This window comes from Pteropus vampyrus, unplaced genomic scaffold (genome assembly GCF_000151845.1).
Source record: "Pteropus vampyrus isolate Shadow unplaced genomic scaffold, Pvam_2.0 Scaffold199, whole genome shotgun sequence".
Lineage (NCBI taxonomy): Eukaryota > Metazoa > Chordata > Mammalia > Chiroptera > Pteropodidae > Pteropus > Pteropus vampyrus.
The window spans coordinates 948,208-974,124 of record NW_011888980.1 but is presented as its reverse complement, the minus strand read 5'-3'; the positions used below and the strand labels follow the sequence as shown (position 1 = coordinate 974,124).

At 35.7% G+C, this 25,917-nt stretch overlaps 1 protein-coding gene across 2 annotated transcripts in view; it reads left to right on the top strand.

The window, feature by feature from the left end:
* Positions 1 to 216: 216 nt before the first annotated feature.
* UBQLN1 (ubiquilin 1) overlaps positions 217 to 25,917 on the top strand; it is a 34,907-nt gene continuing 9,206 nt past the window's right edge. Inside the window, exons 1-6 of one of the 2 annotated variants that reach the window (XM_011372045.2) lie at positions 217 to 940; positions 16,309 to 16,460; positions 18,036 to 18,151; positions 21,878 to 22,140; positions 22,642 to 22,800; positions 22,969 to 23,203. In XM_011372045.2, coding sequence (XP_011370347.1) covers positions 761 to 940; positions 16,309 to 16,460; positions 18,036 to 18,151; positions 21,878 to 22,140; positions 22,642 to 22,800; positions 22,969 to 23,203 — 1,105 coding nt within the window. In that variant the 5' untranslated portion in view covers positions 217 to 760. The remainder of the gene's footprint in view (positions 941 to 16,308; positions 16,461 to 18,035; positions 18,152 to 21,877; positions 22,141 to 22,641; positions 22,801 to 22,968; positions 23,204 to 25,917) is intronic. The other variant, XM_011372043.1, reaches the window with a different exon arrangement.

Below are 25,917 nucleotides of genomic sequence, written 5' to 3'. Positions count from 1 at the left end.
AATCTTCCACGTAGACAAAAATTAAGCAGATTAAAATAACAAAACACTTCTCAAGCATTTATTACATACGACCGCCCCGGTGGGTTATCTCAAAGGCGGCCAGGCCAGGCGAGCGCGGCGGCGCGGTGTATGACGTAAAGGGGTGGGGAAAACTACATGGACTACCAGCGCGCAGGCGCGGCCGCGGGGCGCACTGGTCGAGCCCTCCCTTCTAGTAATTTCTTTAACCGTAACGTCATCCCCGTGCGCCGTGACAGTGCCTCCCGGAACGCGCGAATCCTTTTGGTGTAAGGAGTGGAAAATGAATTGATCTCTCCCGCCCCACTCTGTTTTTAGTCCTTCACTCCGGCTGCGCCTACACTTTGAGCCATGGAACAGAAGAGGGGGAACAAAGCACCCAGAGCTGGAAGCGGCGCCCGCCGGGCATGACTCGGCGACGCCGCCAGCCGCGTTACCCGGCGTGCCCCGCGCGGCGCCGGCGGAGGGACGTGGGGGAGGGGTGGGGAGGAGGAAGCGGCGGCGGCTGCGGATGTCGCTGCGACCCAGCGGCGTCTGAACACACGGTGGCTGCCGAGCGCCCGACCCGGGCCTGCGCCGGAGCCCACACTCAGCTCCGCAGCCCCTCGCCCGCCAGGGCGGCTCTGCGCCCGTTACCACTGAGGCGGCGCGTCCTGCATTCTCTGTTGCCCGGGCCAGCGGGCTGTGGCGTCTCCTGGCTCCCTCTCGCTCGTCTGCTCGCTACTGAGTCACCGCCGCCGCCATGGCCGATAGTGGTGAAAGCGGTGGCCCTCCGAGCTCCCAGGACAGCGCCGCCACAACCGAAGGTGCCGGCGCCCCCGCGGCCGCTGCCTCCGCGGAGCCTAAGATCATGAAAGTCACCGTGAAGACCCCAAAAGAGAAGGAGGAGTTCGCCGTGCCCGAGAATAGCTCCGTCCAGCAGGTGAGGGCCGCCCTGCGCTCGGGCCCGGGTGGGGGTGGCGGCAGGACCTCTGTCCGCAGCGGGAGGAGACGGCTTTGCAAGGGCCTGGGAGGGGATCGTCCCCGGAGTTGCTCTCGGCCATTCTCTCGAGGCTCATCCCAAATTAGATCACACCCAAGTTCGTGGGTTTGCTCCTTGGGATACCGCAGAGGTTTGTGGCGGGGCCGCGCGGCCTGTTTGTGGGACGCGCCGACGCCGCTTCCCTCCGCGCCGCCTCCTTGCTCTGGCGTTCACGGACCCTCAGCCTCCTTTCCCAGCTCCCCGCCCCCAGCCGCCTCCCTGCTGCTCCGCACAAAGGACTGGGACCCTCCGCTTGGCTCTGGGCGGGGTGGAGGCTGGGCTGGGACGAGGGTTCGCTTTAGCCTAGTCTGTGGTTTTGTCTCCTGAATAAAAAATGGGTGGGGGTGGGGGCGGAGGGTGCTCATTGTTTTGCCTGCCTGCGGGTTAAGGTAGATTTTGCGGTGAAGAGCACGTGTGTGTTGACTGCTGAAATATTTACCATGCTTAAAATTTATTTTTTTAAAGATTAACTATGACGTAGAAATTGCTTTTAGCCACATCTTAGGTAATAGTATTGGGCTTACGGGAAAATGTGGATGACTTTCATTGATAACTTGCTCTTTTTGGTCTATCATCTCTTAGATGCCAGTCGTTTGGGTAGGTTTTTGTTTGATTTCAAAGGGACGTTAGCTGCGTTATTCAGATACTAGCGGTTGCATTCGAGTAAAAGAACAAATCTGGAGTTAATGGAGAATGTACCAAATAATTTATAATCTAAAATTTGTTAAGGAACACACATTTTACAGTTAATTAGAAACCTTGAAGAATTAAATTGTTTTAGTCTATTGTTGAATACGTCCCAGACTTTTCCATAATTACCGAATGGATTTCTGACGATCTCAAACAATATGAAGAGTTTATGAGGAAACAACAAACCCTGAAATGTACCTGTGTTTCCCCATGGATAGTAAATGATTGGGGTATTGGTTTATATAGTTCCAAAAGGTGGCGTGTTTTGTGAAGCATTAAGTAGAGCTTGTAGCATCAAGTAAGAGAAACTTTACTACGTACTAAATCAACTTACTTTTTTGTCTCAATTTTCCTAGGAAAATTCTCCTTAACATTTTTACATTTTACAACGTACAGGAAAGTTGAAAGAATTAGACAGTGAACACCCATGTGTCATTACGTAAAATTAGCATTTTGCTATATTTGCTCTCACACTATCATTTATTAGTCCATTATATTTTTTAGATTTCAAAGTTGCAAATATTAGTTCATGTTACCCTTAAAAGGCACTTAAGTCATTTGCATATCATTAACCTGAGTTCATTTTTTTTAACTTTTTTCTTTTTAGATAAGTTTGACATGCAATGAATAATGCACATGGTTGCCATTCTTTGAATTTCCACAAAACTCCCGTGTAGAACTTTATTAACTAGAAAGTTACCTGTTACCAAGTCAGTTCAGTCACTCCCCTCCGTCAACCACTGTTAGGATTTTTTTCACCATGGTTTGGTTTTGCCTACTCTAAAAGGTCACATAAGTGGGATTATATAGTATGTAAGGCTTTTTTTCACTTCGCATAATGTTTTTGAGATTTATTCTTGTGTGTATCAGTAGTTTCTTTTTTATTGCTGTGTTGTTTTCCATTGTATGAATATACCATAATTTATTCATTTTTCTGTTGAGGTCACCTGCACAGTTTCCAGTTGGTTGCTATGAAAATTCTTCTACAAGTCGTCTTTTTTTTTTTTGGCAAAAGTATTTCTCATGTTAAATACTTAGAAGTGGAATGACTGGATCATATGGTAGCTGTATGTTTTACGAGAAACTATGTTTGCATTATTTTATAATCCCACCCTACAGTGCATGGGAGTTCCTGTTGCTCTACATTCCTGCCAACATTTGATAGTGTCATTCTTTTTTGTTTTAGCTATGCTAGTGAGTGTGTAGACATACTAACTTTTGAAGCCTTTAGGTCTTCTTTCTAGGAGTCCTAGTTCAGATCTCCACCGTTTTGATTGTCGTGATCATTTTACTGTAAAAGATTAAAGATTCAATATTTTATAAATAAAAATTTTCATTTAGATCAATTTTATGATATTATACCAGAAATTTTTTTTCAACTTTTTGTGATGATAAGATTAGAATTTGAAAATTCTATGGGAGTTTTCTGTTGAAGCAGAAAATATGATAAAAATTGTAGCTCATCACTGCACTGAGAACCTGAAGACAAGTTGAAATATCTATGGGCTCTGTTAAGGGATGCACATACAGGAAAATATGCAAGCATAAAAAAGCAGATTTTAGATGATTCATAAAATTCTACTTGAAGCACAAGAAAAACAATCTGTCATTTTCTAGTAATAATCTACTTAAGTGATTTGATAGATTTAAATTAATTTGAAGATTCAAATTTGTTGTTAAAACACTTAATGATGTTGAGAACCCCCTAAAAATGTTTAGTAAAAAATTGGGAAGTATTTGGTCCTGAAAATTCTTATATAATGTTGAAAGTAAAGAGGAAAAGCAAGAGACGTACAAAACGAATAATATTGAAGGCTTAGATTTTCTATCAGGCAGATCTGATTTTCTATAATTTAAAATCTCTTTCAATAAGTGTTCCTATGTAATATAATTTCTTTTAATACATTTTACTGAAATAGTTATATGAATATGTTCTGATTGGATGAAATTGTGTTTAAAACCTCTTGGGTCAGTTGTAAAGTAAGTTGTAAGATGATAATTTCCTTCCCCCCTCTGTTTCTGTTTGAGTATGTAACTAACAGGCATAAACAGGGTGGGTACCTTAATACAATTGTTTAACAAATGTTACTTGTTCAAGATTGCTAATAAAGTTTGCTTTTATGAAATTAAAGTGAAATTTATTTTTCATGGAGCACTCAAGATCAGTAATGTTTAAATTTCTCTGTAAGGGTGGTTAGAATATAAACTTCATGTATGATCCAAGGTGGTTTCATTAGTAGGGATTTTCATAACATAAGTAGAGTAGAAAAATGCATAGTGGTACAAAGTCCCTGTATATGAGATTGTGTTTTATTTATTCATTATCTATTATTGGATAATGAGGATTTCTAAGTGTCAGTAAGCAAGATGAAATCCAAAAGAATGGTGTGTGTGTTTGTGCGTGTGAGTTAGATTAAAATTAGTGCAGAGAATGAAAGGGAGCTCCCATATAGCTTCCGACAAGCTTTTTCTTGGATTTTGTAGTCCTCTAGATTATAGTATAAAATTTTGAACTATAGTTAGCTCAAATACTCAGGCAACATGTATTTTAGTTTTAGAAAACATCTTCTCCACTTGAAACTTATAGAAAAGTTAATGTACCTAATATAACATAAATATTGTATAGACTAGAATTGAGCCTTTCTTGATAGGGGAAATTGCAGTGCCTCAGGGTCATTATCACAAACATCATTTGACATTGTAGTGTGGATCTAGGACTGCTTTGTCCACTTTGGTACCAGCAGCCACATCTGACTATTGAGCACTTAAAATGTGATTGGAATAATTTGAAATGTGCTATAAGTGTAAAATACACACCAGATTTTGAAAACTTGTGACAGTTTCTTTCACTTAGCATAATGTTTTCAAGGTTTATCCATGCTGTGGCCTGTAGCAGTACTTTTTATTGCTGGATAATATTCCATTGTATGGACATATATCACATTTTTTTTCTCCATTCATCGTTTGATGGACATTTGGGCGGTTTCTACTTTTTGACGATTATGAATAATGCCTCTGAATACTCATACAAGTTTTTGTATGGATGTATGTTTTCAAAATTTGTATACCTATGACTAGAATTACTGGGTCATGTGGTAGCTCTATGTTTAACCTTTTGAGGAATTGCCAAACTATTTTCTAAAGCAATGTACCATTTTCTATTCCCACCAGTAGTGCATGAGGATTCCACTTACTCCATATTGTCCACAACACTTGTTATTGTCTGTCTTTGGTTATATCCTTCCTAGTTGCTGTGAAGTGATATCTCATTGTGATTGCTTGGCTTTCTGTTACTCAGGCAGCAGTTCTCACTGATTTGGGGTGCTTAAGACCCTTTTAGGAGGGCCATGAGATCAAAACTATTTTCACAATAATTCTGAGCTATTTGTGTTTTTTAATCTAATTCTCAGAAATGTACAACATACTTTTCCAGAAGCTGTAAGATGTAGGATATCACAACAGGTGTGAAAATTCAAATGATTTGGAAAAATTTAAACACTGCTCTTCACATTGAGAAAAATATAGTTATTTTTCGTAAGAATGTCTTTTATATGAGTTATTTTAAAATGAGTATTTTAGAAGATTTCTTAGTTTTAATTTCTAATGTAGCTATATCAGTAGCTATAACCTACATAAAAAACTCTATGGGATTTCAAATTTATAAATGACTGGTGTCCTGAGACCAAAAATTGCTGCAGTGGAGTATTAATAGATTAATTAAAAGGCCTTGAAACTATAGTAGTCTACTGGTCAGTCTCTCCACTTTTCTGTACCGCCCCCCCGCCACCCCCATTCATTCCTAGAATAATCTCTGAAAAATGTTAATCAGATCATGCTACCCACTAGGTAAAACTAATGGCTCCCCATTGATCTTAGACTAACGTGGCCTGTGAGGCCCTGTGTGATATGGTTCCAGCCTACCTCTCCATTCTGATGCCTTCTTTCCTCCTTGGTTACTTGCCTCTTGCCTTACTGACTTTTTAGTTTCTTGACCTTTTATTACATTTTTTTTTTCTTTTTCCCCCTGCTATAGGACTTGTGCAGTTTGTTATTGCTACCTGGAATACCTCCCACTCTTTGCCCATTCCATTCTCTCTTAAATCTCAGTGCAGAGGCAACTTCCTCAGAGAGCTATCCCTGATTGTCCAGAGTAGATTGAGATTCCCCTGTTGTATTTTCTCATAGTAACCTGTTTTTGTCATAAGTAATCACTATTTAAATTCTGTATTTATGTGATTATTTGATTAATGCTTATTTTTTATGCTAGAGAGGATCTGTAATCGCTCACCATTATTACTAGAGCCTAGCACATAGTATGGGCTCAGTAAATATTAACATGAATCTACACCATTATTCACAATAATATGTATTTAATAATAACTACAATCGCTGAGATTTTGCCGAGTGTAGTATATACATAATTTCATGGCTTTTTTGCCTTCCTCTCAGTATAGTTTTGAACGCTCCCCCCTTAGTTCACCACTTTCCAAGCACAACTCTTGACTGCCTCAGGACAGTCACTCTTGCTTCTGGTTGCTGGAACATAATTCTTCTAGAGCATACTTTCTTCTTTGAGGATCTTCCTGTGAACCATAGAACACAAAATGATTTAAATGACTATCCATTTTTCTCAGAGATGGTTTACAACTATCATTTTAAGTGCATAAGAGAGAAGTTAATTCTTTACATGTATCTAGTCAGTGGCGTGCGGTAAACGTTTCAGTTCCTCAAGAAAAACACCAATTTGTAGTGTTTGCTGATTTCTTTGGTGTAAGTACTCTCACCGTGGCAGATTTTAAGCTACCAGTATTAAACTGGCACACAAAATTCCTGAAAATTAAGCAGTCAGAGCCAGTAGGAGTCGTTCCTTACGGTGGATACGTTAAGGCAGGGGTCAGCAAACACTACAGATTCGTGTTTTACTTATGATTGTACATAAGTAAGTGGGCATGGCACATTTGTCCCATTTACTTATGTGTTATCTATGGCTGCTTTCAGAGCAGACCATATGGCCCCAGAGCTGCGAATATTTAGATGTAGCCCTTTATAGAAAGTTTGCTGACCCCTGCCTTAGGGGGTTAGGGCTTACTGTTCTAGGTCTTGTCACACCATTCCTCAAAACCCTTCTTTCTCATTGGAGTATTTTACCGTGATTTAATTACACTGCTGTCCAATAGAAATATAATGCAAGCCATATATGTGATTTCAATTTGCTCATAGCCACTTAAAAATTTTTAAGTGAGATTAATTTTTTTGTTGTGGTAAGATACATGTAATGTAAAATTTACCATCTTAACTATTTTTAAGTGTACAGTTCATCGACATTAAATACATTCACACTGCTATGCAGCCATTACCACCATCCATCTACAGAACTCTTTTCATCTGGGAAAACTGAAACCTTGTATCTATTAAACAATAACCCTCTCCTACTCCTCTGGCAACAACAGTTCTAACGTTCTGTCTCTATGAATAACTTCTCTAGGTATCTCATAAAAGTGAAATCATAAGTATTTGTCCTTTTGTAATTGGCTAATTTCACTTAGTATGTGATGTCCTCAGGGTTCATCTATGTTGTAGCATGTGTCAGAATTTCCTTTCTTTTTAAGGCTGAATGTTATTCCATTGTATGTATATACTCCATTTTGTTTACATTTATTTATTGATGGCCACTTAGGTTGCTTCTACCCTTTGGCTACTGTAAAATTTTAATAATATTTTAATCCAGTAATCACTTCAACATATACTTGATATTTAAAAATTGAGATGTTTTGCCCTTTTATACTAAGTCCTCAAAATCCCGTGTGTATTTTATAGCACATCTCGATTTGGACTAGGCACATTTTAAGTGCTCAGTAGCCACATATGCCAGGACTACTGAAATAGCACAGTTAATAGACTTACTTTTCTCTCCCCCTTTGGTCACTGCATTTCAGCCATTTATATGTCTTTCCCCTCAAATACCACTCACTAGCTCTTTCCGCCTCTGGGCCTTTGCAGATACTGCTAATGGCAATAACAATAGCTAGTATTTATTCTAGGCTTATTGAGGCATAATGTAGTATCCCTTTTTTAAAATAAAGTTTTACAACTTTATAATGGAAATACTATTAGTATCCATTTTTTAAAATGAAGGAACAAAGACAATAATATCAGATTCATACACGTATTAAATAGTGGATTCAAATCCAGTGACTAACTTTTGAGCTCATACCTAACCACTGCTACAAGCTGCCCTAATTTTTCTCTGGCTGGCTTTTTAGCCTTTAAATTTATTTAAATGTTTGTTCATTGAAGGGTAATTGAACTCACCAATCTAAATAGGTCAACAATTATTATCTCATACCATTTTGTTATTATATGGACTTCATTCTCCCCACCTCATACTGTAAGAATATATAAGGGTAGGAGCTGTTTTGCTGACCTCTTAATCCCATAGTGCCTAGCACTGTGTGTGGCACATGCCGAATAATGCAAGTATTTATTGAGTGAAGGAACAAATAGTGTTTTAAAGGTTTATTTACAATATTCTGTTCTTATTTTGAAATATTTTAACATTGTGATTTACTGAGAAAAATGTGATATTTATTCTTTGTGTAATTGAATGTGTAAACAGCATTATTTCAGTTTTTCCATGCAAGCAACTTCCAGGATAAAAAAAGAATCTCATTAAATTAAGATTGGGAGGTTTTTTTTAGAGACTAAAGGTATTGGGTTAACATACAAAAAGTCCATTATTGGTCTGAATAACATGTATATCTACGTGGCTCTATTTGGGAAAATATTTTCATTACCAAAATATCTGAACTATGGTTTTTCCAGGTAAATTTATGCCATTATGAATTAGTTTGATGTTCTCTAAGTATGATGTTCTCTAAGTAGACTGCTTGGTTTACTGGTTTAGCAGCCGCTATACAGATTTCTATTGTGTATAATTTTTTTCCTGTGGTTTTTGTTAAATATTTTTTAGCCTTTAAAGCTCTCCAGTGGCTATTACTAGTTTTTAATAATATAGAATGCAAAGAAAAATGTAATACATTATGTATGCATGCTGTTACTTTAAGATTAGAAAATTCGAATGATGTAGAAAAGTATGAAATAAAAAGTGTGCCCACCCAGATATAATGTAAGTTTATCTATGATTCTGTCCAGAAAAGTGTCTGTCTATCTGTGTGCTTGTATATAGTTTTCTGTTTATTCCTGTTAAGCAGATGGGATCATTACCCACACCTTTTTTTACCTTGCTCTCATTTTCCTTATATCTTTGTGGTCTTTCCATATTGGCATATGTAGAACTAACTTGTTCCACAATTGTTTACTAACTGTATTTTTTTTTATTAGTATTTCAAGAAAGGGAGGAAAGTATGATAGTTAAGTATTGCAATGTGTCACTTTGGAGAGAATGTGAACCTTGGAATTTGAGAGATCTGACTTTGGGCAAAGTGCTTTATTCTAAACACTGAGCCTACTGGCAACATAGTTAACGTGATATATCTGCTTCATTAGCTTATTATCTGTGAATTGCCTCTGTCTAAACCAGCTTTGAGACTTTTTAAGATTGTTAATTCAGTTTTTTTTCCATGTCAATACTACTTGGCTTCTAATATTTTCTTAATGTACTCAATAAAAGTGTAGTAAATAAAACACATAGTTGTAAAGTTCAGATGTTAGAGAAAATTATTAGAAATTTTGAAGTTGTTATAAACAAACTATTTCCCTCTACCCTTTTTTAGGGTGCAGAATAGAAATTTAAGGATACCTGAGGTATGTGCAGAATTTTTGGCCCTCCTACAAAAACATGACATTGTTTAAATTGATCATACTTGGATTAAACTTTGCTAAAATACAGCTTATTCGGAAAAATATACCATATCTACTTGATATGGTACAATTAAAATTAAGATTAATTCACTTTTGTTTCAAATGTATTGGCTGGCAGCTATGTTTAGAGTTGTTAGTCTCTTGGTTTTTGCTAGTTTGTTTCAGGTTTTGGATAATTTACTCAGAATAAATCAGTTTTACTTTAGCTTTCTATTTAGGAGTGGCTCTAATACCTAAGTTTAAAATTTAAGATTTATAAGAACTAAATTAAAATTGGTAGTCATAAATTAAGATTGGTAGTCATCTTTAATACAATGCTTTCCAATTTTTACCATTAAGAGCTATAAACTCCAGCTTGAATTTGCTTTAGGCACTCTTCAGAACCAATTATCAATGATAATTTCCAACAGTGCTATAATTCTGTGAGAGAAAGGGATTTCTTACAGGTCTGTCAGGACTTTGGTTTGTCTATTAGTTTCCTGGACCCAAATCCAATATGTTGATGTGGAGCTTCTCAAAATACCAAGCAGTTCATGCTTCAGGTATACTTTCCTTTAAGGCTCCTCCCTTTTCTCTGTTGTTTTGATCTCATGCATTATATTATTTCTTCCCTTAATATTTAATCATGTCTCTCTAAAAGACAATTTTTTTAAAAAAAAAACCTACGTTATCTTGCTTTACAGATTAATAATTTTTTAATTTCAACAGTTCAGAATTTCCCATCTCAAAATGATTTTTTTAGCATGATACTGTGTATTTATTATTATATATTCTTTAAAAAATACTTTATTTTTTTTGAGCAGTTTTAGATTCACAGCAGTTTGAGGAGAAGTACAGAGTTCCCATTCCTTCAGCTCTTCCCCACCATCAACATCCCACCCTATATCCCACCCTAGAAGAGTACATTTGTTGCAGTTGATGGACCTATGTTAATACATCATCATTTCACAAAATCTAGTCATCCCTCCTTCCCTAACCCTTGGCAATCACTGATCATTTTACTGTACATAGTTTTGCTTTTTCTAGAATGTCATGCAGTTGGAATCATACAGTATGTAGCCTTTTCACATTGGCTTCTTTGACTTAGTAATACACATTTAAGATTCTTCTATGTCTTTTCATGGTTCGATAACTTATTTCTTTTTAGCACTAAATAATATTCCACTGTCTGAATGTACCACAGTTAATTTATCCATTCAGCTACTAAGGAACATCTCGGTTGCTTCCAAGTTTGGACAGTTAATGAATAAAATTGTTATAATCTCTGTACAGGTTTCTTTGTGGACATGAAATTTCAATTCCTATGGGTAAATAAATAACAAGGAGTGTGATTACTGTAACAAATGGTAAGAGTATGTTTAGTTTTGTAATAAACTGTCAAACTATCTTCCAAAAGTTACTATACCATTTTGCATTCTCATCAACAGTGAATGAGAGTTCCTGTTGCTCCACATCCTTGCCAGCATTTGGTGTTGTGCATATTTTATTTTATTTTATTTTATTATTATTTTTTATTGTTGTGCATATTTTAAATTGGCTATTCTAATAGGTGTATAGTGGTACCTCATTTTAATTAGCAGTCCCCTGGTGGCATATGAGGTAGAGCATTTTGTACTCCACATATGCTTAATCTGCCATCTGCATATCTTTTTTGGTGAGGTTTCAAAATTTTTTGCTTATTTTTAAATCAGGTTATTCAGTCTCTTACTGTTGAGTTTTAATGAGTTCTTTGTACATTTTGGATAGCAGTCCTTTATCAGATGTGTCTTATAAATATATTTTCTCCCAGTCTGGCTTGTCTTCTGATTCTCTTGAAAGGTATTTTTTTTTTTTTAAGTGGGATGCAAATGAGGTTAATACATTGAAAAGGATTGATAAATTTCTTGTTTCTTTTTTCTTCTTTTAAATTAAGTATGCCTCTCCTCCCCCTCCGCATGTGCACACACACACACCCACCCACCCACCCACCCCATGTTGCATTGGCTAGGACTTGAAGTATGATGTTAAATAGAGTGGCAAGAGTGGACATCCTTGCTTTTGTTCCTGAGGGAAAGCATTCAGTGTTCGCCATTGAGTTTGATGTTTACTGTAGATATTTTGTAGATGCACTTTCTCAAGTCTAGGTAGTTCCCTTTTATTCTTAATTTACTTAGAGTTTTGTCATGAATGAATGCTGTCAAATACTTTATTATTTATTGGTAAAAGTGTGGCTATTCTGTTATCTGTTAATATAAATGAATTACATTGATTAATTTTCAGTGGTGACTTAGCTTCACACTCTCAGGATAAAGCCCACTTGGTCATTAAGAATTATTCTTGTTTCTGTACTTATGGATTTGATTTGCTAGTATTTGGAGTATTTCAGCATCTGTTCATGAGGAGTGTTGGTCAGTAGTTTTCTTGTACTTGTTTTTTCTAGTTTTGGTTTCAGGGTGATATTGGCCTCATGAAATGAATTGAGAAGTGTTCCCTCTTCTTTCAGAAGAGGTTGAATAAGTTCTCATAGCTTCAGTCTTTCAAGGAATTATCCATTTCACTCAAAGTTGTCAAATATTTGTGTTAGTTTCCCTTATCCTTTTAATGTTTATGAGGTTTGTAGTCATTCCCTTCTGTTGTTCCTGATAGTAATTTATGTCTTCTATGTTTTTCCTTGGTCAAACTAGGTGGCATTTTATCAGTTTTACTGATATTTTAAAAGATTTTTCTTTTGTTTTTCTGTTTTTATTCTGTCGACTTGTGCTTATTTTTATTTCCTTGTTTGGGTTTCATTTGTTCTTTTTCTAGTTTCTAAAGGCTAAAACTTAGATTACTGAGTTTCGACCTTCCTTCTTAAATATAAACCTTTAATGCCATAAATTTCCTTAGGCATTGTTTTAGCTTCATCTCTCAAATTTTGAATATTGTAGCTTCGTTTCTGTTCAGTTGAATATATTTTCTGATTTCTCCCCAAGATTTCTCCTTTGACCCATTAATTATTTAGAAGTATTTGTTTAACTTGGGGATTTTTGAGTTACCTTTTTGTTATCGATTTCTAGCTTAATCCCATTATTACTAGAGAATATACTTATCTGACTTCAGTTATTTCAAATTTCTAAGGTTTGCTTTAATGACCCAGTTTATGGTCTGTTTTGGTGAGTGTTCCACTTGTACTTGAAAAAGTTTCATTTCCTCTACCGATTTCACTTGGCTTTTTTCCTCCTTAGTAATTTATTTGTTGAGGACACTTTTCTTTTGTATTTTGTTCTTGTACTCTTTTGATATCACTTCTGTTCCTTTATCACCTACATTTAAAAAATTGTTGTTAGACCTAGAGCAGGCCTTAGACCTAGAGGTTCTTAAGCTTTAGCGTGTATCAGAATCACTGAGCGAAGTTTATTAAACCATAGATTGCTGGGCCCCATCACTAGAGTGTTTGATTTGGTTGATCCAGGGTAGGGCCTGAGAATTTGCATTTCTACCACGTTAACCTGGTAATAGTGAATGTTGCTCATCAGGAGACAGCATTTTGAGAAGTACAGCTTTCTCAATCTAGCCATTGACATTTTGAGTTGGATAATTCTTCATTGTTGGGGCTGTCATGTGCATTGTAGGATGTTTAGCAGCATTTCTGGTCTGCCCACCAGATGCCAGTGGTACTCACCCCTATTGTGACAATCAGAAATGTCTTCAGACATTGCCAAATACTCCCTGGGGTGGATAGAGGCCCCCACCCCTGTTGAGAACCTCTGCTCTAGGGTGACTAATTGGGGAAAGCTCTTAAACATCCCGTATCTTTTTCTTTTAGGCTGGTTATATTCTTTTGGGACACTGTATATTATAATCTTCTGCCTAGATGTTGAAAGCCCAGCTGCCAGAATTCTGTTTGATTGGTATGGTGTGAAGCAGGGGAAAGGCTCAGCATCTAGTAGGTTTGTGTTTATTTAATTTTCTGTTTTTAGTATTTTCGCCTTCTTTCAGTGTACTTGGTATGTTCTTTAGTAAGATCCTCTGTTCCCTTTTCAGAGGAAAAAAAGGCCCGTAGTCTTTTGTTGGGTTTGTAGAAGATCACTTGGTTGTTTAGTGTCCAGTGAGGTTGTGTTTCCTTTTTAGACTTTCAAATGATCCTTCTTAGACACTTCGTATCCCCTTACCAGTATTGAGTCTTATGGGAATTCTGCAGATTCTGGGGATTGAATTAGCTTTTAGCTTTCTGCATTGCCAGTTTAGGATTCAGTTCTCTTGGGTCTGCTAAATTGATTGACCATGTGTCCATCTCATGTCCAGTTTCAAAGTTTTGTTCCCGTTGAGACTAAAAGGTCTCAATTTGTCCTGTTGTCTGAGTTTAGCCTTAAAACATTTCTTTTTGCAAATCATGTCTGTAATAGACTTGTATCAAGAACATTATATAAGGAATTTTTACAACTCAATAATGAAGATAAATAATCCAAATGAAAAATGGGGAAAAGATCTGAACAAATAGTTCCCCAAAGAAGAAATACAAATAAGCACATGAAAAGATGCTCAACATCATTAACTGTTGGGGGACTGTAAATCAAAACCACTTCACACTCACTAGAATGACAATAATGTCAGATGATGACAAGTATTGGTGAGGATATGGAGAAATTGGAACCCTTAATATGCTGCTGGTGGCACTGTACAATGGTACAGCCACTTAGAATAACACTGGTGGTTCTTGAACTGGTTAAACCAAGAATTAACATATGATCCAGTAGTTCTATATCTGCATATATACCTAAGAGAAATGAAAACATACATCCACATAAAAACTTGTACAGGATTGTTTATAGCAGTATTATTCACAGTAGCCCAAAGATGGAAACAACCCAGATGTCTGCCCGTCAATGGATGAATGCATAAACAATGTTGTGTATATCCACACAATGGAATATTTAGCCATAAGAAGGAATGATGTATATTGATACTACAACATGGATGAACATTGAAGACATTATGATGAGTGTTATATGTTATATGACATATGAGGGATATCAAGGATTCTGGAAAGGATTTTTTAGTTTAAAGTTAAGAAACACAAATCTAGATTACTCTCATTTTACACATGGAATAGACGGTAGTCAGTTTGGGTAGATCAGACCTAGGTTTGAATCCTACCAGCAGTTTTAGTTGTGTCACTATGAGAGAAAAGGGACATATTGAACCTCTGTTTCAGTGTCAGAAATAGGATTAAAAACCATCTTTTTTGTGTTATTGAGGATTAAGAGAGTTGGCATAGTAGTAGCTACTATTTATTGACCACCATTTGTGTGCCTGATGCTTGCATTTTATGTACATTCTCATTTAATTTTTACAAAACCATGTGTTCTGCTCATTATATTACTAATATTTCTAATAGCTACCAAAGGGAGAAATGAGATGTCAGATAATAGAATGGTTAAATTATGATTGGTGTGTTTGTCTATATGGAATGTTATGCAAATGGTGTTCTTTGAAGATTTATTTAGTTACTTGGATGTTGCTTATCTTAGATAAAAGGGTTTATCTATCATAATTTCAGATAAAGGAGGAAAAGTTGAGTTGGAAAAGCTTCAAGATATTTACTGCAGTATAATTTTGCATTATCTTTATGATTATTTTAACAAAACAGTTGCTTACATTGAGTGTTGTAACTTGATTACGGAAAACTTCATTCATACACAAAGGTAAAGCATAATGAACTTTCGTACCCCTCTCATTTTCAACAATGATTGACATGTGGCCTATCTTGTTTTATGTTCCTCTATATCTCCCCTTCCCCACTCCCACAGATTTTATAAAATCTTAGATATCATTTAATATGTCTTTCTACTTACTGTGACACCCACTTCTGTAAGGCATACATAAAATGGTTTAAGATGTGATTCTTTTCTGAATTTAGACTGATGCCCTAAAGTAGTCTATTAATGTAGATTCCTTGGCCCACCCTGAGGTTTCCTGATTTGGACAGTGGGAGTAAAGCCTAAGCATACAGGTCTGATTTTTGATAAAGGTTTGAGAAACACTTGAAACACTGAAACACTTAGCATAGAGTAAGTAAGCTTTTCTTTATAGTATGATGTTCTTTTGTCTTGTTTGGTTTTGCATGTTATTCTCTTATGCTTTTCTTCAGGTTTCCCTGGCTACTTCCTAATCTATATTTAGTTTTCACTGGAAAACTTTCTCAAACTACCCTTTGTGGTTTACTGATTGACTCTTTCATTGGCTTGTTCTCCTTCAGGGAAAGATTTTTGCTTCATGTTTTTGCATCTTGCTAATCCTGCTTGCTGATAAATGTTGAATGAAAGAGGTGAGGAAGAAAATCAATATAATAGGCCAAGAATATATATTCAGCTGATGCTGTATATTCAGCTGTATGCTGTATATTGGCTAATGTGTATGTATGTGTGTGCATACATATATACACACATTCAACTAGAAAGGAACAGGACTGGAGATAGAAATTTGAGATTTGGTTATTGTAAACTTGGTAGGAGCTAGATGTGCCTTGAACTACATTTAGTACCATTGATGCAAAGAAATGAATTGTTAGGCCTTAGCAGAAGATTGAATGTAGGATATGTGCAACTGTAATAAAAACTTTGCTGTTGAAGATGAAGTGGTTATACTTCCCACTAAGATCAAGATACAGAAAAGATGCATCTTTGTATCATTTGAATTGTTGCAATATCTATAGCTTCTTTGAGGTATTTATTTTAGAAATTAGATGGTGCTATGCAAACTACTGTAATACATATGTATTTTATTTTTATCTAATTTAGTTCAAGGAAGAAATCTCTAAACGCTTCAAATCACATACCGACCAACTTGTGTTGATATTTGCTGGAAAAATTTTAAAAGATCAAGATACTTTGAGTCAGCATGGAATTCATGATGGACTTACTGTTCACCTTGTCATCAAAACGCAAAACAGGTATGTTTTTAGAAGATGTATAGCTTTAAACCACGAGTAAGTGATTATATTTCTCTTTAAAAATAAAAATTTTTGCTTTTAAAGGCTTTCTCTGTCATATTTAAATGGATTAAAAATCATTTGTTGCTGTTGTAACAAATATTTTTAAAATGCCAATGTAATTCAGTAATACTAATGGTTACACATTCCTATTTTAGAAGGTTCATCAGTATTGTTATATCTAAATTTTTTGAATTACAGAACAAGCAAGTTAATATGTTTTTAGGTATGCCTTTTGTTTTAGGGAGATTTTTGGTAAAAGGTCAGGAGTAACTCATCTCTTTGGCATTACAAATCTGGTTACAAATCTGTAACCATATTTTAATAAATTTAAGACACCACCAGTTTTTAAAAGGCACTTTTATTTTGTATATTATTAAGAATAAACAACTGCCAATTAAGTAGACATATTTTCTTTTCACTTAAAATTTTTATTTTTATACTTAGTGAAAGAATTCCTTTAGACTTTTTTGGATAAGGTGGTATATCACTTTTGTGCAGACATACAATAAAATAAATGAAATAAATTGGTTAAGGTCTTCCTGCCACTTTCACTTTGAGTCTGTGTCTTTCGAATCAACTTTTGACTTAGTTATCCATGTCTGTATTTTTCCATATGGGGTAAAACTGTACTCTTAATACAATTGGTGGTGCAGCATTTCTTAAAAGAGCGCTGTAGTATTTTCTCAAGCCATTGAATGGTACTCTTTCTGCAAATTTTTATGCTGATTTTCCCCAACAGCAGATATTTGCTTCACAGATATAAAATTCATTCCTCGATTCCTATTTCTTTTTTTATATACACAATAACTTCATTTTAGTACCAATTAATAGTGTAGTCTTTCTGGATACACTTCATATGGTAAACACTGAGTTACTCAGTTGATGTTATATAGACTACAGTTGATGCCTGGTTGTCAACAGTTGTAAGACAGATCCTGATTTTAGATACGTTAAAATGAAAAAAATTTGCGTCTTAGAGTCAGTGAAAGAAGAAGTGAGTGAGATTCAGAACTCTTAACTGGTATCAGGTAGGAGAGGTTTCTAATAAAAGTTTTTGCTTAGTATTAAGTAATAACCAGTAATTACTTGTATTGATTTCTCAGCCTTCTTTTGGTGAACTCTCTTTTTATTTTTTACTTTTAATAATTTCAAGAGTCTGAGTAAAACTGCCTCCAACCCTTAAGAACTTAGAAGGCGGTAGATAAAAAGTTGCTTTATATAGTTAAGGTTTTGGGTGTGATGGGTCATTGATTCCCCTCTGTGAGTGACTGCACTCTCTCACATAATCTGTATGATTAAATAAAATATTTATGTACATTATACATGAGGTGGGGCAGTTGAAGTATAGTTTGTTTTTTGTAAGATTTTACTATATTTTTTTATATTTGTGTTCCTAATACTTAGTTATGTCAAGGTATTTGTGATAATTTGAGTTGGTCTGAAAACTTATACTTTATTTCTGGGTATCAGAATTTCAGAGGTCCTTTTAAAAATAATTCCACTGTTTACACCATGATTTAATTATTCCCATAGGCCTCAGGATCATTCAGCCCAGCAAACAAATACCAGTGGAAGCAATGTTACCGCATCTTCAGCTCCTAATAGTAACTCCACATCTGGTTCTGCCACTAGCAACCCTTTTGGCTTAGGTAAGTGTCTTTAGTTATTTTTATAGGGATTGAAGAAAAATTTCCTCCTCCTTTGTGTAGTTTTGATAAAACGACAGAGTTAAACATTAAGTCATTTTAACAACAGAAACTTTTATAGCTTACTTCTGTAATTGTTGTAGGTATTAATGAAGTTGTTGGGAATACAGATGTGCTTGGTTAGCTTATATAAACATTTGTTAAATGGTCAGAATGACATTTCTTTTTAATAGTGAAAGAAAGTGTGTATGTGTTTAATTTAACCACCACATAATTGAATCTAAGGAAGATGGCTAATTGTTGATCATAAGCTAAGACCCTGAATATAATTTTCTCACTTGTAAAATGAAGGGATTGGACTACATTAGTGATTCTCTAATTGTTCTGCACACACAAAAAGGGATGGGGCCCGGGAGCAAGTCCAGTGGTGAGGGATTTCCTGCACCAGGCAAAACCACTTTTTTCTTATATTAGTTTTATATACTGAGGTTCTGTGGAAGGTTTTGTAGGGGAAAATAGTACTTTGATGATGCTAAAAAAGGTTGAACTAGGTAGATACATGGCTTAATGCTTCTTTCAGTTCTTAAGTTGACAAGTATAGTACCTTGAAATGACACTTTTTTATACGTAGAATTTCGCATATCAAGGATCATACTTTTTATCACTTTTAGAAAAAGCTTTAGTAATTTAGATTTGTGCCAAGTATGGCACATAATAGACATGGCGTGAACTCACATTTGCTTTGTAAAAAATGTTTGCTGCTTTTTCTGAAATGATCTTAGATTATATGTGTCTCTTGGTTTAGGAAGATGAGTTTTAGATGGCAAAATTATTAACATGAACAATCTAAAGAGATTAGGATGAAATTGTGTAGTGTTCAGATCCAAGTAAGATATTGCTGAGCTATAAATCTCCTCACTTCCTCATTTTATAGGCAAAGAAATTAAAACCTAGAGGCTTTTTAGTTAATTTGTCTGTGGTCATACAGCTCCCTAATCCCTTAATTTCTAGTCTCATTCCCACCCCTTCCTATCAGTTACTCCATTTACTCTACATATTCATGTTATCATTTTGCTGCCTTTTCTCATGTTAAGGTCTATCCCATGTGTAAAAGCCACAGAATCTTTCTTTTGCTTCCCTTTTCAGCTACCTGGAAAAGGCATTCTCTGTATTTCCCTTTCACTGAGTTTGCTCTGCCCTAATTTTTGTTCCATCATGTCACTGAAAATTCCCTAATTTGACCTCTAAGTTTGCCAAATTTAGCAGACACTTTTTAGATTTTGAATTAATTTCTCTTAATATGTACCAGTCTCTCCTTCAAATTTTCTTCCTTTAACTCTTGTTACTGTTTTTTTTTTTTTTTTTTTCTGGTTTATTTTCTGACCCTTTTTTTCCTGTCTCATTTATAGGTCTCTTTTCTTTCTGTTACTTATGTTGGTATTGTTCCCCAGAGTTCTGCATTGTCTTTTCTTCTCTTTTACTCTCTATTTATTTTTTGTGAGTGATCTTATCCCTATTGCGTATCTTAGTGGCTCTCAAATCTGTACCTCAACCCATGTCACTTCTGAATGCCATGCCTTGTTTTCAGCTCTCTTTAATATTTCCTGATGTTTTCTAAGTGCTGTATGTGTCTCTTCAGAAAGCAAATACTCATCAGCTTGCCCCTCAAACCACTAACTCTTGCTCATCAAATTTCTCTCTCCCACCCCGTGTAATTATTCCTACTTCCTTGATGCAGGTCCTCAGCTTTTTAAATCTGTACTGTCTGGGTCATTTCCACACTGCTATTAGAATAAGAACATCTTGAGTGACTGTTCTGCTTAAAATCTTTTAAGACTGTGATTTTAGCCCTTGTCTACCTCTCCCTCCTCATTTCTTACCACATCTCAGCAGCTACATTATTAGTCAGGATAGGCTATCTTGTGTTAATGGATAAACTCAAACTCAGTGGCTTATTACCACAAAGCTTAATTTCTTGCCCTAAAGCTTTCCTTCATGCTACATCCTTTTCACAGGCCCCTGTCTACATAGTCCTCAAAGACACAAGCTAACAGAATTCTGCTGTCTTGTAGCTGCATTGCTTGGAACATGGCAAGAGACACGGAAAAGTCTCAAGCTGGACCTTCTGTGCTTTGGCCAGAAGTGACACCTATCATTTCTTGAAGTCTTTTGGTCATAACTAGTCACATGGGCCTATCCGAATGCAAAAGAAATTTAAGGCTAAACATGGAATGTTAGTGAGCACTGTTTTTTATTCCAGTCATATTTAATTTTTTACAGTTTCAAGAATACATCTATACTTACATTTATCTCTATACTTTTTATATGTTTGTTGTGCCTAGTATTAAATCATCTCCCACATTCCGCACTTCTCCTTGCCAGCTTATTCTCCAGACTCATTAAATATCATCTTTAGGGAAAGCGGCCATTCATCCCACTTAGGTACTACTCTATTACCATAATATCCTGTGACTATCTGTTGAAGTACTTATTCTGCATTTGTTTTTCTTGTCTTTCTACTGGGTTGAGTTCTGAGGGAGGGTGTAGTTCTTGTGTCTTGTCACCTTATTCTCAACATGTCCCTGTCATATATAAAAAGTGCATTGGGTTGGTTATGTAATTTTACGAAGTAAGTGTTTTATGATAAACACTTAATCATCCTCTTGGATCTTTGAAGTTTCTCCATGATTTCATTCCATTGTAATGTCCTGGCTTTTTCTCTCCTTGATTGGTAGCAGCTCTGCTTTAAGCAGAGTTTATAGGTGGATAGCTAAACTAAAACTAGCCTTCTGCAAAGACATTATTAGAAGTATAAGCCAGTGCATATTTTCATTTCTTTCTTCCTTTAGCAGGCATATTCTGGGGTATATCTCTGGTACCAACTAATTTTTCAGCACTACTTGGGTGTCCAGTAGTTCAGTTCTGATACTACCTACCTGGAGTTAGTGTCAGATCCCATAATTTAAAGAGCTCGGTCCCCAAGACTGCCCCCTACTTCAGATAACAGTCCAAGTCGCAGGCTGCCTCTGCTTCTGACTAGTAGGCTATAAATTGGGGGTTTCCACGACACCCTCCCCAGGTTTGATAATTTGCTAGAATGGCTCACAAAACTCAGGAATACACTTATGTTTACTAGTTTATTATAAAACAGAATTAGTCAAATGAAAGAGAAGCATAGAGCAAGATATACGGGTGGGGTGAGTGCAGAGCTTCCATGCCCTCTCTGGGCATGTCGCCCTCATAGCATCTAGATGTGTTCATCGACACAGAAGCTCTCTAAATCTCATTGCTCAAGAGATTTTATAGAGCTCAATTCTAGTCCCTTCTCTTCTCCTTCTTGAAGATTGGTGGTGATATGAATTTTTCAGCTTCATTATAATCTTAGGGGACCAACATCGTATATGTGGTCCATATACAAAACATCAGTAATGTGGCACATGGCTATATATTTTTGTATTATACCACACATAATAAATATATATTTGGTGGTTTTATTACTTAAACCTAAATATTAGAGTGAATATTGGCTAATTTTTGGCTAATTTAAATTATAGAAATTATACATGTATTTATATAAGTAATAGGAATTCTACTTTTGCTTTAAAACAGTTTTCTATAATGGACTATTGATTCACTTAATATTTTTGCATCTTCACATTTTAGCACATACATGTTAATGATAAAATTTTTGACTTTCATTTATGTGTCTTTTTCCCTGTATTCTCTTAGGTGGCCTTGGAGGACTTGCAGGTCTGAGTAGCTTGGGTTTGAATACTACCAACTTCTCTGAACTACAAAGCCAAATGCAGCGGCAACTTATGTCCAATCCTGAAATGATGGTCCAGATCATGGAGAATCCTTTTGTCCAGAGCATGCTTTCAAATCCTGACCTGATGAGACAGTTAATTATGGCCAATCCACAAATGCAGCAGTTGATACAGAGAAATCCAGAAATTAGTCATATGCTGAATAATCCAGATATTATGAGACAAGTATGTGGAATGTTCCTCCAGTTTATTTAGCTAAAAAATTATATACTTTATTATTCAATTTTTTTTATTCCAAAAGAGCTTGTCTATATGTATGGCTATGCTGAAAAAGGAAATCCTAATTTTTGTTCAGGAAGACTCAACAAAGTACTAATTTGGACTATTTGAACTTTGAATTTTCTGCTGTATTTTAAAGATCTTTTAAACAGTTATTTTGCAGATTTAAGAAACAGCCCCGTTTAGGAGATTGGCATTCACTTATAAAAAAGTGCTGCTTTATTGTTATTATTTAAATGTTAGCGTGCTTTTTGAAATGAAATCCAATAGCAATTATTTAAAATAATTTTTTGATTTAAATATTGAAGACTGATAATTCATAGAATTAGAGGACTTTATAAAATTAACTGTGGAAGTTAAATTGCCTAAGCAATTTATGTGTATTTCAGTGCCCCCCTTTTTTTAATGGCCCCCTTATTATTTTTTTTAATGAAATCTTTCCCCTAGACATTGGAACTTGCCAGGAATCCAGCAATGATGCAGGAAATGATGAGAAACCAGGACCGTGCCCTGAGCAACCTGGAAAGCATCCCAGGGGGATACAATGCTTTACGGCGCATGTACACGGATATTCAGGAACCGATGCTGAGTGCTGCACAAGAACAGGTGATAGCTTTGGCTCCAAAACTCAGGCTAAGGGATAGCTCCTGTTTTAACACAAATATGTGTGTGTTTGAGGGCTACTTATATATACAGAATGAGATTTTCATTAAAGAAAGTTTCATATCTGTTACTTAAAAGCTTATTTTATGATTTTTGTGTCTTTTATTACAGTTTGGTGGTAATCCATTTGCTTCCTTAGTGAGCAATACATCCTCGGGTGAAGGTAGTCAGCCTTCCCGTACAGAAAATAGAGACCCATTACCCAATCCGTGGGCTCCACAGGCTTCCCAGAGTTCATCATCTTCCAGCGGTACCACCAATGCTGTAGGGGGCACTGGTGGTGGTGCAGCCAGTGGCACTGCTGGGCAGAGTTCTACTGCACCAAGTTTGGGGCCTGGAGTAGGAGGTATGTTTATATAACTCACTTATTTGAATAACGAAACCATTTTTTACGCTGTTAATCTTTGTGCTTTTGTGTGTGTGTGACAGGTAGCTTTTATGAAGTACTTTTTCATGTTGCAAGGTTTTTTTTTTTTTAAGAAAGCTTTAAATATATAGTGATTAGTATTAATTGGTTGTATGCATTATAGTAGAAAGAGTTATTGAAGATTTCCAGAGGCAGTTTTGTGTTTTAACATTTTCATAAGATAGTTTGGGGAAGTAAGAGTTTGGTCATCTCATTTCTACCTTAGGAAAACTGAAGTGCAGAGGGAACACAGTTACCTGTGTGCTTATTATGAGAGCACGTATTTCCTGGCTTTCGTCTGCTTTTGTATTCCAAATCAGTAGATTCTCAAACTTCAGCCCTGAGACCAGGCTCAATAAGCTGCATCAGAGTACATGCCAGGTTTGTTAAAAATCCATTTAACTTTAGACCTCCTGGATCAGAATCTTCCAGATCTGTGTTCGTATAAAGCTGCTGGAGAGTCTGCTGTGTGAACAAGCTAGGAATTTACTTTAAATTATTTTCTTGTAGACTGAATAAATGATATCCTTTTTTTCATCTATTCAGATATTTACATGGTAAGATTAGGTCTAAAATTGGTAGCCAGAGTGATGATTGTAGTCCTTCTTAGCATATAAATGAGAAGAAACGAAAGCATGGGGCTACTTCCATCCCAAATTGAAAGGGACTGGGTATATTTTAAATGATACTTGGTAGGGAAAGTACAGACATGAGATACTAGATGAAGAATTTAGAGATACTAGATGAAAAATTCATTACTGAGAGAAATCAGAGAGAGTAATTGGTGGTCACAGTGGTGTATATTCTTTTGTGGAATACAGCGGATACCATGAAGTATCTGGATATAATATAGGTTTTATAAAAATTGAAGTAAACCATTCTTTAAAATTGAGGTATAATTAATATAACATTAGTTTCAGGTGTTCAACATAAATGATTCAATATCTGTATGTATTATAAAATAATTGCCACAGTAAATTTAGTTAACATCTGAAGTAGCACCATTTATTATTTATTTAGTGACATTGGTTAACAAAATCTGTTAAGTTTCAGTTGTACATTTTAACAGTAAGGCATATATATTTATATTGTATGTTCAGTAGTACCATTTTTAAATCAAGGGAAAAAAAATCTGTATTTTGCTTACTGCTTATTTGATTGTTATTGACAATCTTTTGAGGGAGACGCTTTATTCATTTTAAAGTTCTTAGAGCTGATAAGAGCAGTGATTTCATCAGATAGGCGAATTGTTTTTTTCTCCTATACCATGATTTTCTACAATAACAACTTTTGTTTAACAAATCTGTTTTACAACATTTTACTCAGATTTTTATTTAAGAGCTTGATACTCTGAGTTACCATCAAAGGAAAACAAGAAATAGCAAAACCGAACTTACTGTTGGCCTGAAATTGTTAGCATGTTTGTGCACTAGTATGATTTTTAACTTAACTCTTTGAAATTGGATACACACACGTTATATCAGTAACATCTGTCAGCTCATGGAGAACCAAGGAATACTACTCAGAATAATTTGCATTGTCTTTAATTGAATATTGCAGTTAAGCCCGGTGTCCTTAACTCTTGAGAAACTGTTCTCCCTAAAAGGCTAGTTTTAAACAAGTTTACTTTCTCTGGACACATTTATTTGGCTGCTACAGTCAAAATTTAATAAACTCCTGCTAATTAATCATTAGTATACTGCTTTCCTTGCATGGCTAACAAGCCATTTGGAAACTTAACTGTGCTTCTTCCAGTCTTTTCATATTTAATTTTTGTGAAGAAATTTGGCTGTGATGGGATATTGCATGGGAGGCAGACAGGGGAAAAATTAAATTAAAATAAAATCATGTCTTCAATTAAAAAGTAAATTAAAAATAAATAAATTTTATATTTTTCTGACTTTCTTGCAAGTTGGGAATACTATAATGGGTGCTTAATCTAGCAATGTTGAAGTATATTGTTTATTTAGTGTCATTGCACAATAGCTACAATGTTTTGCCATCTCATTTGACAAGATAATTTGTACTCCATCATGCCTTAAAAGTATGACATTCGTAGTCTAATTCTTCCATTTTCTTTTTCGGACGTGTGATTGGTATGCACCAATAATAAAAAAGAAATAAAAAAAAAACATGCTACAGTGATTGTGGTGTCAGGTATAACTGAGTCACTGATTTGTGGTACACTGAGCATCAGTATGGAGCAATACGATAGGTTCATATAAGCCTCTTTGGAGACCATTGAACTCTGCTTTTGTGGTGCAGAAGTAGCCATGGACAATAAATGCATGAACATGACTGTTTTATAAAACATTATTATAGATACCGAAGTTTGAATTTCATATAGTTTTTGCATTTCACAAAATATTTTTTTAACCATTTGAAAATATAAAAATCATTTTTAGCTGTGGGCCGCACAGAAATAGGTCATGGGCTGTATTTGCCCTGCAGGCTATATTTGTCAGCTTCAGTCTTAGAATATTCTTGGACTCTAGGCTGTGGATAAAAACTTAATTGAAACAACATGAGAAAAATAGGAAAAACAAAAATTATTAAAAAACGATTATAATAAACTAGAAAGATAAGTGGAAAGTCAAATGTTTTGTGCCTAATAAAACTAATATTGGATGGGATAAGCATAAGGGAAATGAAAA